Source organism: Amphiura filiformis, chromosome 1 (genome assembly GCF_039555335.1).
Source record: "Amphiura filiformis chromosome 1, Afil_fr2py, whole genome shotgun sequence".
NCBI classification, from domain to species: Eukaryota; Metazoa; Echinodermata; class Ophiuroidea; order Amphilepidida; family Amphiuridae; genus Amphiura; species Amphiura filiformis.
In genome coordinates this window covers 36,154,810-36,173,174 of record NC_092628.1, presented here as the reverse complement: position 1 = coordinate 36,173,174, position 18,365 = coordinate 36,154,810, and the positions used below count along the sequence as shown (strand labels likewise).

At 37.2% G+C, this 18,365-nt stretch overlaps 1 protein-coding gene across 2 annotated transcripts in view; it reads left to right on the top strand.

Annotated features, from left to right (window-relative positions):
* The window catches only part of LOC140146294 (uncharacterized), a 70,021-nt gene extending 57,396 nt beyond the window's left edge, over positions 1-12,625 (top strand). The window contains exons 7-12 of one of the 2 annotated variants that reach the window (XM_072168102.1): positions 3,705-3,747; positions 6,412-6,462; positions 8,051-8,155; positions 8,710-9,000; positions 11,329-11,487; positions 12,321-12,625. In XM_072168102.1, the coding sequence (XP_072024203.1) occupies positions 3,705-3,747; positions 6,412-6,462; positions 8,051-8,155; positions 8,710-9,000; positions 11,329-11,487; positions 12,321-12,337 (666 nt within the window). In that variant the 3' untranslated portion in view covers positions 12,338-12,625. Of the gene's footprint in view, positions 1-3,674; positions 3,748-6,411; positions 6,463-8,050; positions 8,156-8,709; positions 9,001-11,328; positions 11,488-12,320 lie in introns of both variants that reach the window. The other variant, XM_072168093.1, reaches the window with a different exon arrangement.
* Positions 12,626-18,365: the final 5,740 nt, after the last annotated feature.

Sequence of the window (18,365 nt, the reverse complement as noted above, 5' to 3'; positions counted from 1 at the left end):
AATCCCGAGCTATTGCCTGAAACTGCTCCTCGGAAGATGTATCATAAGAACTCAGTCTTCAAATGATAGTCATGTAACGACCAAAAGTTTAATTACTGACTATCATTGAAGAGTTCCGCAGTCTAGGTCAATATGTGATTTTTGAAGCCATTCGGATTCATAAATATGTGATATTTTGAACAAATAATGAGATCGCTTACCATTCTGCAACACTTCCCTGTACAACTGAGCAACTACTGAGAGCCAACATTTTGGCTGAAAACAGTCTCTTCCTTCATTTGTGAACAAAATAAAAATCACGTCCGGTGTGAGTATATATCGGCACAGTCAGGCAATGAAGAGCTGTTCACGGCCCGGGGGCATATCTATTGTAAGCTATTATGGTACGGTATGTCTTCCTGCAAGTGACCGGATATGTCAAGCAGGGGCTTGAGCAGGTGCTTGAGCAGGTGCTTGAGCAGGTGCTTATATAAGCGCGGTACATTCAAATGGTATATAGAGGTACTAGTGCATATGACGTATCATACCGTAAATATGGCGGACTACTCAAATGCATTTAACAAAAGCATGATTGCAATCTACCGCGACAGTTCGTCTCACACACATAACAAATGCACTACCCGGTATAGGTTTGAATGGATGGACTGCACTGCGCCATGATTACGGTGAAGGACACCGGTCCAAATCCTTTGTGTGGAGCCAATCAATAATTTCACGCACAACCTCTATTCAGTATCGAAGTTACGTAATGTTACTATGTCAACGGGATCACGCGCTAGAGTAATGAACCACGATCGAAATGATCACCACATAAAGTATATGGCACTCGAAGGCATACCAAAGTAGCGTGATCCGGTAACCAAGAGAATTACGTAACCACTTCGATGCTGAATTGTCTGGATCATTGAGTATTGATCGCGCGCATGAGAAATCCGCTCTCAACTAAATTGAGGGGGGGGGGGGGGTTGATATTAAGGACGTTGGCTCTCAAAATGTTAGGCCTTGTTATGTCACGCTGGATCTCGGAGCTTGTTCCTTTGTTATGTGAAATCCTCTCCCTATTTTCTGTGCACAAGGTCCTTCCTATACAAGTGAATGCACATGAAAAGAGTGTATCGCATCGCACGAGAACGTACGTGCGATGTAAATATCGCGATATAGTTGAGTTAAGAATGTAAAGAGTATACAAGTATGTACGAAGGTCACTCCCTGGATTTTAGCATAAATTACAATGACGTCGTGAATGACCTTTGTGGCGCCCTCTACGGAGGGGCCACATATAGGCATCACTTTGTGAAAGGCTTCTAATTTCACTCTTGCTAGATTTACTCCTTAATTGTTTTGCTAAAATTATGCCCAGCTCAGAAATAAAACCACAATATGCTAGGATTTTATTTTATTATTGTTTTCTGATATGCACGGGATAAAATGATGTGTGTATATTCTTTGTTTAAAATACAAAATTAATGGACTTATAAAAACACCAAATAACCCGTGACCTTTGTATGGTTTAAACCAGTTTACCGCCTCTTAGAACCCGATAGACGGTGACATTTGACCATTCTAATTATGTATGTTTTGAACATGTTTGCACATGAACTAGTTGTTTACAGTGTGAAGAATCTACAACATGCTCATCTATCAGGGCACAGTTCTTTAACCCCAATACATTTGTGCATTCATTGAATGACCTTTGAAAATGTGAGTACAAAAACTCATACTTTGCAAATTAAGGTCAAATTTTGCACTATGATTGTTTAATTGAGGTTATTGATAATATGCCACTGGAATGAGGCCATTGTGGTCCATAGTGATTGCACAAAGTGCACCTAATCCTTAAACCAACACCAATTAATTATAGTTGACCAACACAACCACTGACCAAACATGAAATCACTAATTGGTTTATGTGCTTATACAGCTCAGTATCTTTGTGGTGACTATCTCAGATAAAAAACAAAACATTAATTAACGAAAATCAATCCTGGTCAGCAGAGAAAGGAATAAATTTGGAAGACATGACTGTGTTGAAGGTCAGAAGTTTATTTGCAAAAATAATATTTATTGTAATATGCCTAACTGCTGGGAAGGGTTCCTAGCAAGGTAAAGTGAAAGAAACCCCAATGGCTATTTTGTCTGTTTATAATAGAGTTCTATGGCCGACTTAAAGTCATAATTATGACGTAATTTTGTTATTTATTAATTAATTTTTAGCAGAATTAATAACATAAAAATGGGCTGTGCCCGTTTCATGAAGAATAACGATCGATCTTACCCTTGATTTAACAGGCCTGTCAATTTCTTGGTATTGTTTGATATGAAAGGAGGGTATGATTGTTTTGTATTAGTTTAAGTATTTCCTAGCCTCTCTTAGCCACATGGTTGGCTACAAAAGACACAGAGTAGCCTATACCTTATAAACTGGCATGAGTGCGCCGACCCCAAGTTTTCAACATTTCAGGATTGTTTCTGGACGGAGGTCGGGTGAAAAACGAAATTACGTTTACATGACTTTGTCGAAATTCGTCGTGTGACAAGAATGAGTGTATAGATGACTAGGGGAAGCTTACTTATTTGTGTCTTCTAGTTATCCATCATATACCCTAGGCCCTGAATAACGAAATTCAACAATATTCAATATCCAAAGCAATATCCTCACTACAACGGCCCCCAAAACAGAACTCAAACCCCACATAATCGCAAATTGACACGAAAGCTTCATTCCATGAAGCATTTCTCTCGTATTTGATCATCTTCTACTCTTCCCTAAAAAATCGTTATAATACCAAATCTAATCACCATGGAATTCACCATATCCCGTCCAGCTCACGTTGGGCGCCACATTCCTTTTTTAAAGGAATTTTTATTGTTTTATTATCTGAAAATTAATCGTCATTTATTACGAGTCATAAGCTTAAGGGATCTGGAATGAGCGTTTCGACAGTATTTTTTTGTGGGACATGAGAGCACATCAGACATATCGAATTGCATTCTGAATACGAAGAATGTCTTTCTGATATCAAATAATTTAAATTTTTTGAAATTCATGATAATCTTATAATACAAATTTTATGACAAATTATTAAAATTTGATATTTTTCACATTTTAGATATATAACAGTCCTCGAAGTAAATTTTATAAATCTAATGACATATTCTTAAAGTGTATGTAGATGGGAGGAAAAGCCGACGATCAATTGAAAATGTTGACCTTTCATATTGAAGATATGGATTTTTTTCCCAAAAAGATCAAATTTGTTTGGTGTTTTGGGAAAAAAATCCATATCTTCAATACGAAAGGTCAAAATTTTCAATTGATCGTCGGCTTTTCATCCCACCTACATATACTTTAAGTATAAATCATCAGATTTATAAAGTTTACTTCGAGTACTGTTCAAAAATATCAATTTTTAATCATTTGCCATAAAATATGTATTACATTGCGAATTTCAAAAATCAAAATTATTTGATATCAGAAGGACATTCTTCGTATTCAGAATACAATTCGATATGTCTGATGTGCTCTAATGTCCCACAATAAATACTGTCCAAACGTTCATACCCCTTCCCTTAAGAGTCATACCAGTTTATTTTGTATTGAAAGAAAACTGAATAGAAATGTAGAGTCCTATGTCTTACCAATGTAAAATTCCATCACCTGACTGTTTTAACAGGGAAGTGCCACTGGTTTTAATTACATGCAGGCGGAAGAACCTTACGAAATTGAAGAATCAACAAGCATTGCAGGTAATTATGTACAAATGAATAACACTTCATTATTCGTAAAGTCACTAAAGCAAAAAAAATATACCCACAAAAAGCAACAACAGCGAAAAATAGTATGGAACAAAAGAACTCAAGTACTTTAAGGGCAGTAGAATGTACCCATCCGCCGGTAGATACCAGAGGGAGGGTTGTCTTTAAACGGAATAGCCACAGAAGAGTATGAACTAAAAGTGAGCGCAAAATAGGCTAAAATAATCACACATCTTGATTTACAATATAATTTTTCCTTTTCGTAATTGAAAAAAGATGAAGTATTCATTATTTTCAATAAGCCGCTGGTGGGAATCGAACCCGGGACTCATGCATCAACATGCAAGCGATCAAACCATTACACTATACACCGGCACGCAGAAATGAGAGCGATTTAATTATACAATAATCTTAGCAAAAGTGATCAATACTGTTGGATCGAAAATCCAGCAATTTACGAAGCCAAATCAAATAGAAGTACCGTATTATCAGTAAATAATATATTAACTATCTATAAAGTGCATATAGTGTTTCAAAGTATAAAATAAATAAATAAATCAAAGTTTTCCGACGTTAACCCGTGAACTCGCTTTGCACTGTACGCTCTATTTTTGGTAAATCGTAATTACACCGTGCAGTCCATGCGGACCTTCGCACCAATGCGCACCTTCGCAATTTCACTCCCATTCAATTACACACTCCTGTGCACTTTTCACCCTTTTATATTGCGGGTAGCGGCATGATCGATTGCTTGAAGCTCGGCCCAGGTGTGTACTAATAAACAAGTGGCAGACCTATTATAATGCTGATGGTGCTCTCTGGTTTGATTATATGTCCGGTAGGCCTACATGTATAATGTGCTCCGGGACGATGTGCTTCGAATGAAGAAAATTGATATTCATAAACGTAGTAGGCCTAATGCGCGATGTGCACGGACTAACTGCGGTATGTGGATATAATGATACGATGCACATAACTTCAGTTTATTTAATACACACTCGTTGCATAGACCATTGATCACATTGCATTTTCATGAAAAATAATTCATGTCTGAAATTAAAGCATTAGTGATATAATTCTAATTCTAAATAATAATGTGGAAATTAAATCTGTTTCAGTTCCATAGCATTATAATTATATTTATTTATGTTAAAATCTTTCTGCACTTAATTTCAAATTGCAGGTATGTTTTCATGAATGAAGATTTTAAATTATAAATTAGGGCTGTTTCCCCGGAAATATATTTTAAATTAGTTCAATATAGGTTCCTACTAATTCTACAGTCCCATAGCCTAATATCCATATAGTTCCATATAGCGAAATGTGCACTTGAACGAGGGTTCACTACCTAGGTATAGAGTGAAAGTGCAAAATATGCCTACATTACTTTCAACACAATTTTAGTATGGGGCCTATGGTGTACTACAGGAGACCATCACTAAGCCAACTATGATAATTGTTATTTCTTTCTTGCACGGCTTGGTATTGCCTTTCAGCTGTGGGGCCTGCGTCGATTATGAGTTCTGAATCTGATTTCTTATTTACAATGTTATTGATAGTCCTATAAACATAATTACGAGTATTATATCAGAGAAGATACTCAGTTACAGAAATATTGTCACAAATTTAAATCAATTGTTATCAGGTAGGCATAGGCCTATTTATAGTTCCAACAAAATGCTTTTAACATCCCATCTTTTACCAATATTTTGTAGGCCTAAAGAAAAAAAACGATAATTAGCCAATTTCTTAAAGACAAATGTGCACACCAGCAAAACAAACGTGAGATATTTTGGCCCCGTGCTGTGCATTCCACTCCCAGCGGTGTTTGCTGCCGTAATGAGTTATGACTAATACGCGAAAGCGCCGGGTGTGACATGGGTGTGACAGGATGTGTAAATGGTTGGGTGTGAAAGTGACGGGGTGCAAACTTCCCAGCATTCAGCTGTTATATTTACAAATCATATTCTCGCTGTAGTCGGCCCCGAGTGTCATGTCAAAAATGCACATTTTCACCAAAACTAGGTAAGTCTTCATAAATCTAATGCTATGTACTTAAAGTGTATGAAATATAGACGAAATTGCGACGATTATATGAAAATTTTGACCTTCCGTATTGAAGATATGAATAAAGTTTCCCAAAAGGCATAAAAATTGTAAGCTCCTCGGAAAAAAATATTCATATTTACTGCCGACAGTAGTGATTTTTAGCAAAAACGGTTGGAAATTTTTCCTAATCATGTGTGTTACCTGTCTGCAAAAGGAGTTTAATTTTCGGACTTCGAGGACTGTTAAATGTTTAAAATATCAATTTTAATAATTTGCCATAAAATTTGTATTATAGCGCCAATTTCAAAAAATCAAAATTATTTGATATCAGAAGGACATTCTTCATATTAAGAATGCAATTTGATGTGTCTGATGTGCTCTCAGGTCCCAAAATAAATACTGTGTCAACGTTGCTACCCCAGCCCTTAATGTCACATTTAAATATGATAATCAAGTTAGAGTCCGCGGGGCTGTAACATTTTTCCTTCTTTATCTGGCGTTTTGCAATTTTTTGCGAGAACGCATCTGTGGGATTGTTTTGTTAAAATTTTACCTTCTCGATATTAAATTGTTCTTTCTTTCTTTCTTTTTTGTTTGTATTTTCAGGATCAGAGCAGATTGCGCAACCAATCTACAATACATTTTCCAGTCAAGCGGGTAAGTGTGATACTCCAGTCGTGAGCAACGTGGATCATTCTTACAAGCAGTTAACATGAGTAACAACAAACGCATTTATTAGATCTTAAAGCCATAATATGTGATTTGTTCCACAGCGACTCCCTCAAGTTTTTTTTCTCGAATTTCTACTCATTATTGTAATGCACAAGGTGTAGTAAAATAACATGTCAAAGACGGGGTGAAAGACTAAGCCTGAAGTGATTTAATCTCCAGGTAACCATGTTTATTCTGAAACACATGTTGTATTAGGTTCATCTGTAATTCTGAATTGTAAATAATTACTGTTTGATGGGAATTCATAGTAGGCCTATCAAATCCAAAGTGTATAAACTTTGAAATTGACGTGAATTTGAAGTGCAGAGCTCCAAATCTAGCATCGTGTAGTGTGAAATTATGCTGTGTGACACCCTCTGAGTGGTAGAATTATATTCATAAAACATTGAATTTAACAGATAATATGGGCAGCCAACCACGATTTATCAGCATTTAAAAGATATATTAATTAACAAAGATAAATAATCAATAATACAAATGACAATTTAACTAGTAAACAAGTCTGAAATCTTAAAATGTTGCCACGTGATTTCCCGAACACATGATATGTCAACATGTGACCATTATTCAGATTTACCGTAAGTATTTGGAGTATGGTGCACGGCTTGCAGGCAACTGTGTATTTCTTTACCTCCGTATAAAATCAATAATCCATGCTGGGAGCCAAGTAACATTCTGTCTGCTTAGTGCAGATTGGTATTTTATTTTACTTGAGAGCATACATAAAGACGAATAAGGCGCCATGATGGAAAGCTATGGAAGGTCAGGTCGGGTATCAAAGGTTATTGTAACTTCAAATACTACTTGTGTTTCACACCCTGCCTCTGTCACGTATTTTCTTCATATTATTGACAGCAAGTCCTAATTTTGACTTTGCTATTGCAAAATGTCATTTCATATCAAATTAGTAGACTTTCTTTGAAAAAAACATATCACTGGTGCCTGATGGGAATACCCGTCCGCCATTTCATTAAACTGGATCGTTTTCGCCTGGCGCTATACTCTCATTGAACAGGCAAAGTTCGCAATACTAACAACGTTGTTATTTGCCAATATCAATTAACATGATCCAAGGGTCGAACATGAATTATTCATAACGGATCGATAACTGGCCTCACTTTCTAGCTAGTAAACCAGCGGAATTTTTCATAGGTTTTTGCGTTGCTAATAGAACAACCGTGAATTTAGTGTCACCCCTTGGCCCAGCCTACTTATAATGCAGGGCAAAACATTCAAAAATTGTTTTCAACTATTGCTATGGTAATTATTCTGTTACATCACTACTTCTACAGCGAATTCACTGCAATTATGCACGTCACACAATGCAAAACAAACAGAAAATCCAAAATCCAAATTAAATAAGATGCCGGTGTACGTATTTTCCTGGATGAGACCAAGTTTGAAAAATGGTGAAAAGGCATAGGTGTAGAAGAAAGCATTTTTCAACTTGGGCGCATCTTTAACGTTTTGAATTGTTTGGTAAATATATAATTATCGGTCTTTTCATTTTCAGAATCAGAACAAGTAGCTGACGTTCGATTGGCTGACATTGTTGGCACTCTCTTAGATAGGATATCAGACCGACAAATGACCCCAGAAGAAGGAGCAGAAATCATTGGTAAGTATAATTTTGGAACTCACTTCCTATAATCTGAGACAATCAATTTCTGTTGATCAGTTCAAATCTGGACTCAAAACTTTCTTATTTAATGCTGCGTATAATGTCAACTAATGTTTGATTTATCATGCTCATATACTGCTATGTATTTTGTTTAACATGTATTAAGGATTTTTGGTTCATGTTGGTTGTATTTTGTATAATGTTGTATGAATTTGTATAGAGCTAACAATTTGGATAGTTGATTTGTTTTATTCAACTATCCTTTTTGTTAACTCTGTTTCATGCATACATGATTATGTATTCTTGCTTTGTAATTTGTATTTGTGTTTTTGCGCCTTGGATTAGATTTAATTTTCTAGATAAATGGCGCATTATAAATGCTTATTTATTATTATTTATTATTATAATTATTAGGCCTTTCATTCATAATATTTCATTTTGACGTGTAACGCGTATGCTTTTGCACAATGATGATGATATTCATCGTTTGATTCCATGACATATTCCATTTTGCAAACCATTAATGTTAATCTCTGTCATGTTCATGTTAGGTGCCATGATCAAAATCCTGTACGGACTTGAGGAACAACAAGTGGATTCAGCTTACTCAGACTGGACGGAACCACAACAATTCTTTGATTTACCCAATGCAAAGGGATACAAACAAGACTTTGACATCGTCAACAGTGAGGGGAAGCCAATAGGGAAAGCAGAACAGTTTGTAGAGACATACAAAACTGACGACGGTGAACTTGGACAAGAACTTGCCGCATTGGAACAAATGGAAGGAAAGATTGGAGAAAACGGAGTATTTCAAGGTCAACAGCAAACGTATCAGAAAGGTATATCGACTTTCGATTCATACACTCTTATATCATAACGAGAACCAATCAGAGCAAGCGTTAGAAAAATGTAGGCGAGTGGTAGTTCCTCGCCTTACACTAAAGCCAAGTTTACAAAACTGAAGAAGAAAAAGAAGAAAATTTGGCAAAAACGAAGAAAACGGCAGTATTGACAAAGTTGAAGCCCCATTCAAAAGTAGACAATTGGGCTATTCCAGTTGAAATCCATACACTCCCTATGGAAGACCATTCAACTTTCCTGGGAAGACATACTAGAAACCGTAATCTCCCACACAGGGAGTGTGAATTTCAGATGGGGTTACCTGAATGGAAATTCATTTGCAATTTTCACCCCCTGTGTGGGAAATTAAGGTTTCTAGTACGTCTTCCATGGGGGTTGTATGGATTTCAACTGGAATAGCCCAATTGTCTACTTTTGTCAATCATCAGGTCGATAATCATAATTATTGTCTACCTAAAGCAGTATTCAGACTTTTTATTGTACGTAAAATATTGTATGCAACATATCTACGTTATTTAATCTATTGCAATTCTATTTCCAGTAATGTTTAAGTTCTAACGAATGTTTGATGACGTAAAATCGATAATATATTTCTGCTAGATATTATATGTAACATATTATCGATTTTTCGTCATCAAACATTCGTTAGAACTTAAACATTACTGGAAATAGAATGGCAATAGATTAAATAACGTAGATATGTTGCATACAATATTGTACGTGTAATACTCGGAGTCTGTGGAGCGCTTAAGGCTGCGCGATCAGTGGCAATCACATAGAAGTATTATACTATTCGGTATACGGTGCACGCGTTTTGCAGGTGCACGCAGATAGCTTAAATCGAGCAAAAGCAATTTCATAGTACCGGGCACAGTGTCAACACCCTGTATTATAAATATTTTTTCCATACAGCTCAATACTCCGTTGAAATCAATATTCTATTATTGACACAGATAAAGAAAGTTTACATATGCATTGTGTTATAGGGCTTGCACCTGGAACTTAACTTACTGGGCTAAACGTGTTCCTTTATACCTATAAAGTAGAATTGTAATTCTCAAAATTAAATATATCACGATTTTTACATCGGATTTCAAAATCTTTACATAAAAAATGCCGTTAAAAGATATCCACAGCAAGCTGTAAGGCCCGCTAATTAGTGTACTGCTTTTCGAGTGAGTGTACTGGAAACAAAACCCTGGTTTTACCTGAAAACAAATCGATTTTCTTGTAATAGAAACATCATATGGGGTACTAGAGCATGCACAAATCGTAATCATGTGTAGAATATAGAAACTCTGTGTGTAACTCATATGCACACTCATATGATAGTCATGGTATGCTTAGCCTGAGTCGCTCGGCCTATCTCGAACAAAATCGCTATGCGTAGCTGTTGAAAAACGAGAGGAGTCGCTGTACTATCACGGCAATTTTTGACACGAGGATAGGGATGATGACGATGTGCCGGGTCACATAAGGCTACGATCACAGACTAAGTATACTATTCGGGTATACGGTGCACGTTTTGCAGGTGCACGCGTATAGCTTAAATCGAGCAAGGTAATTTCATAGTACCGGATCACATAAGAGGGCACTATTCGAAAATGCCGTATACCTGCGTATAGTATACATAGTATAGTATAGTATAGTATAGTATAGGGAATCGTGCGTGTTCGATTTTAGTGCAGCGTATACCGTCGTAATTTTAAAACTAAACCATATGTGGGTAAATTCATTTTAATTCTAATTCTGCACATTATGACACTGTCTGTGACCTCAAGAAGTAAAGTTACAAGCATTTGATTAAACGAAGAAAATTGGTAAACTGACCTATAATAGGCCTACTCGCTATTCAGCTATATCTGAAATACGCTCATTCGATCAGGCTGCGCTCACATAGTATACTCCTATATGAACTCAGCCTGATCGAATGAGCGATTGTAGCTTAATACCGTATACCGTGATACTTCTATGTGATCGGAGCCTAAGGGTAGCGCTTTTTAATTAAATAAGGAAAGGCTTAGGAAAACAGTGCGGAAACGCTTCAAAATTTTGCATGTGCCAAAAAAAAATGCGATTTGTGGCACACCGTTTGGAAATTTTACCCCGCTGGACTAATTATTGCACAGCCCCTACCTAATCTGGTCAAAAATGATTGTTCAGGTTAAAATTTACCTCTATCTTATGATTTTAAAAAAGTGATTTAGATTTTTAACGTGAGAATTATTACAGGGAGGTTTTTTGCCTTCGCCTTATATTGTACTTAGGGTAATAAAAATGAATTATTGTTTTCTCCATTATTGCAGAGGCAATCATTCCTTTCGGGATTCCTTTATCACCCATGAGTGAATCATCGGAAGAAGGTTCTGGATCATCTAGTGAAGAAGAGACCAGTTTCATGGATAGAATAAACTCACTTGATTTGTCCAAATATCAATGGCTTCAACAAGCTCAACAGTTTGGTGGTAAGTTAATATATGGCTCTTGGATTTAACGATACGTCCCATAGGGGCGTAGCAAGAGCCTCGGATGCCCATGGACAAGAAACAGCGCTGGGCCCTTTTAGCAGGGCCGGATTTACCATTGGGCCACAGGGGCCCCCAAAATTGCCCTGTGCATGTTCCTCCGATTTTAGCCCCGCAACACCGTGCAAAATTTTTGGGCGCTTGGCAAGCATATCAATAATCTAGCCCTTCACATAGCAAATGTCACCTTCAATTTTGGCTAAAATGGTCTGAAATAAAAAATTTATTTCAGCAAGAAATGTCCCTAGTAAAATTGGAACAAAAAATGCTTATCTCCTCTAATTTGCAATGCTTCTGCCACCATTGTCGATTTTATAGAAGGCAACCAATTTGTAACCCACAAAACCAGTGCAGCCTTCCTCCCACGGCGAGTTTGGGGCCTCCAAATTTTGGGCTGGTCCACGTAAATTCGGCCCGGCCTTTTAGCATCTCTTTAATCAGCGCTTATTTTATTTTCCCTTTTGCTTGCGGCCCCTGAACCCTTAGGGCCCATGGACTTCGTCCCCTGTCCCCTCTCTTGCTACGCCCCTGACGTCCCAGACAAGATAGGGATATACTGATGCGTTTGGGACACGTAAGGTGAAAATTTTATGGAAAAGACTACTTTTATTCTACACGCCTAAAACTGAATGAATGGCCATTCTCTCTATAGACTTATAAAAAGCAGCTTCCCCCATAAGTTTGCACATGTTATTGATGTATAATGCATTTATTTATTGATTTACTTGTTTAGGTGTTTATTTTATTTGTTTATTTATTTTCTGTTTTTCCAGGTATTGTAAGGAAGTGAAGTGGGCAAGAAATCTAAGAACATCATTGAGAGAGTGAACTTTACTGTTAAGGCTCTGCCGAAAATGAAGACACATGGATCCAAAGAATAATATTCGTGGTGGAGGCTTAGCCTATTTCTAAAATCCAGAACTGCCATTCCATGTCAACTCCAGGGATGTGCACCGCTGCACCTCTTCAATTTTTTTCTTTTTCTGTGTGGTGGTAAATATTGATGAGAGAGTAAAATCCTGAAAATTTGAGGTTCATACTCCATTTCATTTTCCCGTGGCATCAATTTGAAATTTAGGGGGGGTCAGCGTAAAAATGTGTCTTAATGCTAAAGACGATTTTGGAAGTCCATAAATGTATAAAGGGAACCCCCTACAACTTTAAAAAGTATGTATCATGTGGTACTTTTTTGTGTAGAATTCAAATGTGGCATCAGAAACCTTTAACTCTTTTACTTTGAAAGATATAGGGCCCTCAAAATATAACTTCGTCCATCCAGGACCAACTTCGGGGAGAGGGGGGAGTCAGAACTCCAAAAGTAAAAATAATTGTTTGTCCATTTTTTGCAAGGCAGAGCCCTTTGGTAGGACATTACTCTTATCCCATATTGAGCCTATTATAGAATACTTTTTAGCTGAGATATTGCCCATGCAAAACTCCAATTTTACATTTTTGTACATTTGACCCCCTGAAAACCAATGTCAGACATTTTGCCCCTCTATCACTCCCGCTTATGTTGGTAAAACGTCCTTCGAGAAAATTTCTGAGAGCTCGGGGCTTTGGCGTATCGTTAACATTAACAAATCAGTTAGGTTTGCCTACTTGTTGACATGAGTCATTTAGCATATTCATCAAGCATAATGAACATTGGTTTTTCCATGTGTTCATTATGCTTATAGAGTTATGCTAGAAATGATTTTCAGCAAAATGAGGGGATGACCACTAACAAACCAACCCATTTTGTTGATGTGGCTGAATGACTCATGTGAGTAGGCAAACCTAACTGATGTTTTTAAAGCAAAGTCATCAAGAACATATTTTCAACATACCTGAATTTTGGGCAAAATGTCGGTGACATTGGTTTTCAGGATTTTACTTTCTCATCAATATCTACCACCACACAAAAAAAGAAAAAAAATTGAAGAGGTGCTGCGGTGCACATCCCTGAAGTTGACATGGAATGGCTTAGTTATTTTGCCTGTGTTAACAGATTAGTGGAACATGATAAGCTCTAGCCTGTACCCAGAGCCTGTACCGTATAAACGATACGGTCGATGCCCACAATTTGCTATCCTCCTTTGACCATAGAAAGAAAGATGAGATATAGCGTGGCAAATTCGACCATCGAACCCAATGATCCTCGCGGATCATTATGGTTCTATAACATTGCAGTTTAGAGCTTTACAAAGCATGTATGCACGTTAAGCATAGGCCTATATATGGAGTCCGTTTTGCTTTTCACGAAACGCTATAATCAAAGTGTATTTGATATTTCCTTCTATAATTAAATGCTTAGCTATTCTTTACTCCATTCGGTATGCCACAGAACTCGTAAAAATTGGTTGATCTATGCATTGAACATTGAAACGCACCATACATATACGATGGTAAATTATGAATGTTCTTTCACACCCCACACACACACACCAGGTGACTCACCGGAGGAAGGGGAGCCAGGCTACTCAAGTAACGTGAGTCAAGTTTGGTTTGATAGGGAGGTGCCTTCCTTCGAGAATACCCATATTTTATACCAATTTTAAAGAAAATTCGAAAACATTTTTATGGGCTTAGCATTTTTGGCCAAATTTAACACCATTTTGCAAAATTTGGGCGCCAGTTAGGTGAAATTGAGGTATTTGTATAGAAAATTTGAACAATTACCAAATTGTTATCTCCAAATTGTATAGAAAAAGGGCCCTTGTTATAGCAGAAGCCAAAAATGAGACCTATATTTGCGACGCGTTGTGCCCACGGTTGTGGTCATTTATATACGGTCCTGTGTCACAGCCTGGGGTACCTTTGTGTTACATAGTAAAAAATGAAATGTTTCAAACATTTTACCAACACGTCTCATTTGAAGTGGTGCATCCTCCTGAGCGTTTTGACACCTTTTTTTAAAATTTTTATGGAAATCGGTTAAAAAAATGAGAGAGTGCGGGCAAAAACAATCACAAAGTAGGTGGGATTTAACTCCACCTCTTTTTTCCATATATTTACAATCAATCCGAGCAAGTATTAGTCTTTTAAATGACCTTCTGTATTTATATACTTGGTTTAGATGTCTGGGAGTTCATTTAGACATTTTTTAATGGGGGTTTTAGATCAAATTTACGATACGAATCCCTCCCCCTAATCCTCCTCCCCCTAATCCTCAACCACCCTTGGCACATTTCATGCCAAACGTCATAAGAAAATAATTAAAAATTATTTTAAAACAGGTTAAAAACATGAGTAATATAGAATAAATTAGCCTCAATTTAAGACCTAATTGAATCTTCTAAGTGAAGGAATACTCAAGAGACAGTGTTTTGAAATCCAAGCTGCACATCAAAATGTAACAAAACCACCTTTTTGGGTACCCCAGTATATGACACAGGATCATACCGAGTACCCCTGGAACACACCCCCATTCCTGCACAGTGTATACAAATCAAGAAGTGGCAACATCAACATCGTTTTATTTAACAATATATATTTAAGGCTACATCTTTTATCCAAATTAAGTTGCAATTTTGAATATAGAACAATTTTAATAAATTGGATACAAGTCTTATATATATTCAATTTCAATTCATCTGTGATATTTGAATCAATTTAAAAGAAGGTACATGTAGTACGCATAAGTACGGAAGCTTTTAAGTGCCACGACTTCTCAAAATAATTATATATCTTTCCATGTCGACTTGTTATCAGCATTATATCAACATGACGATATAAATTATCTCGCCAAAACAACTTACCAAAAAATTCAAGTCAACATGGCAAGATAAATTATCATGCCAAGTCGACATACCTTTTTTCTTTTCAGTATCAACAAAAAATATCACTCGCCACAGGCCCAAGGCGGCCACTCCCATATGACGACTAAACACTTCAAGTGGGACCCAATATAAGGGCCCCGCAGGGCACGAAAGACGGAAAGAGTAACCTTAATGTTACATTGACCAACAGTAACCTTCATGTAATTGACACCACAGAATATGTGTATTCTACTTTTAATATAGGTCTAATGTCTACATCCATTTTTACCAAGTCATCTTGGCATGTTAATTTATGCCATGTCAATATCCACTTTTTTTGCTAAGTTGTGGCGTTATAATTTATCTTGACATGTTATAAAGCTGATAAGTAGTCTGAGCATGCTGAGTCTATCTTATATTAATCCTTACCTTTAAGGCGTGTGAAAAATATTTATGTGTGCACATATATCTTTTGATGCAAAGTGTTAAAATGTACTGTGTGTTATTAACATTGTTAATGTGTAAGTATATTTTGGCATCAAATAATGTTTATATTTTCCGAGAAAAAAAAATAAGAAAAGAAAATAAGAATATCAGTGTTGAAAATTTGTTGAGATATGCGGGTATAACCTACAATAGAGTTAGTATTTATATTCAATAATATTAAGTATAATTGTATGAAGCTTAGATATAGGCCTAGGCCTATGTTGGTACATTTAGAAACAAGTGCTGTAGCGAAGTTTTTAGTTACAACGCAATTGGTGCTCTTGGAAGGTGGCGAGTTCTCGACAAGAAGGCCTACAAAAAATAATAAATAAATAAATTAAAAAAATAATAAATATAATAAATTGAACAATTAAATAAATAAAGAAGAGTTTGTTTCCAAAAGGCGCTAAATCCAATAGCTGCCTTGTGTCACATTTTAATGGTATATTTTAACATTTTTAAAGTTTAAATGACATTTAATAAATTATTGGAATGGATATGTTTGTAACTCTAGGTTATTTTCTAACTATTTTCAAAATCATTTTGTCCCCTAAAAATTCTCCAATGCAAAGTTTTAAAATGGCTGCCATTGGATTTAGCTCCTTTTGGAACAAAAAAAAATTATTTTCTTTTATATTTATTGTTTTTGTCTTCGCACGTGGGAGGTTAAAGAGATTTGTAATTATTTTGTTAAAGATTTCCAATTATAGTGGTCCAATGTTATTAGATTGGCAAGGTTGCTGCTACTCTTAGGAATATCTGCAATTGAATTTTACATAAAGCAGCCTTTGGATTTAGCGCCTTTTGGAAACAAACTCTTCGTAGCGAATCACGCATTTTGAATTGGCGCAGATTTTTTTAAAATAGACTTGACATGGGGACAGTGTAAAATCCGTAGAGTGAGCGTCGTTCGCTTCCAGAATAAGTGGAACAAATGTGCGCCAAGTTTGCCATTTTGAAGCTATGATGGTCAATGACGTTTAACTGGAAATGTGCGCGCGAAACGCACACATTTGCCATTCATATGGGATTAAATTGGTCAAAAACACATGTATTTGCGTATCAAAAATAAGTTGTGGGGGGATTGCATCGTCCATCCCCCTAGCCTGGAGTACGGGATTAACGCCTATCTGAGCATGTGATTCTATTTATTAGACCTCTCTAATCGAGTCGACATTTTGTCAAAACTAAAATTAATTGTAAAAGTGTAAGTACGACGAGCTGGATAGGTAACTTTGCATGACTTAGCTAAAACTTGGATCATTGCGACCTGTACCTACTCCAAGAAATTAGAGGAACAAGGTTATGTAATAACTTTAACTGGGTATTGCATCAACAGAAAGCATCAATGACATGTCATTTGTATACCAGGTGTAGCTTATTGTAATCTTAGCAATACTGGACAGTCAAATGTGAAATCATGCATGTCTTCAAGGACTTACGGCCTTGGACATCCATGTGTTCACTCAAAGCACTGATTTTGTGTAGAGCAGAATCCATAAGCTTTTCTCAGATTTCTTCATTCCAACATGTTAATCCAATTTCTACTGGTACCGCTCACTCTTCTGAGCATGTGGGATGTTGTTAATCAATGGCGAATTGACCGAGGTTGAGGTTGCTAGGGTTGTCCAGATGCTTGCAGAAGGTCACACACAGCGTTATGCAGCTGAGCAGCTTGGGGTATCCCCCAGTGTCATTAATCGTGCATATCATCGCTGCCTGGAAGATGGTCTGTATTGCAGAAGACCAGGCCAAGGCAGCAGACGTATCACAACCCCCCGGCAAGACCGTTATATCCAGTTGCTTGTTCGTCGGAACCGCCAGAGTACAGCAAGATCCATAAATATGGACTTCCGCAGAGGGGCTGGTTTGTGTATGATCAATGAAACAGTAAGGAGTCGTCTGCATGAAGACGGAGTGAATGCTAGAAGACCTGCAACAGGTCCCATTTTGATCCCACGGCACCGCAGAGCCAGATTGGACTTTGCCAGAAATCACCAACATTGGCAAGATGGTGATTGAACCCATGTACTGTTCACAAATGAGAGCAGATTCACTGTTTCCACCAATGATAGGCATGTGAGGGTATGGAGACGTCAAGGAGAACGATATGCTAACTGTAACATTGTTGAAGTTGATCATTTGGAGGTGGGTCCGTCATGGTCTGGGCAGGGATCTTTTTGAACGGACGTACGGACCTTATTGTGATAGACAGAGGCTCACTGACGGGTGTAAGATACGGAGATGAGATACTGAGACCTGTTGTTGTCCCCACTGCTCGTGCAATTGGTCAAAATGTAATTCTTATGCAGGATAACGCGATTAACGCCCGTCCACATATCGCTCGTGTTGTGATGAACTTCCTGGACAATAGGGAATTGAGACTCTGGACTGGCCTGCAAGGTCACCTGACCTGAATCCAAATGCTTGGGACATGTTTGGTAGACGGGTAAGACAACGGCAACAAGTTCCAGACAATGTCCAGTCACTAAGAGATGCTCCGATTGAAGAGTGGATGAACATTCCTCAGGACTCTCTCCGCACCCTGATCCAGAGCATGCCTCGACGTTGTGAAGAGTGTATAGCAGCCAG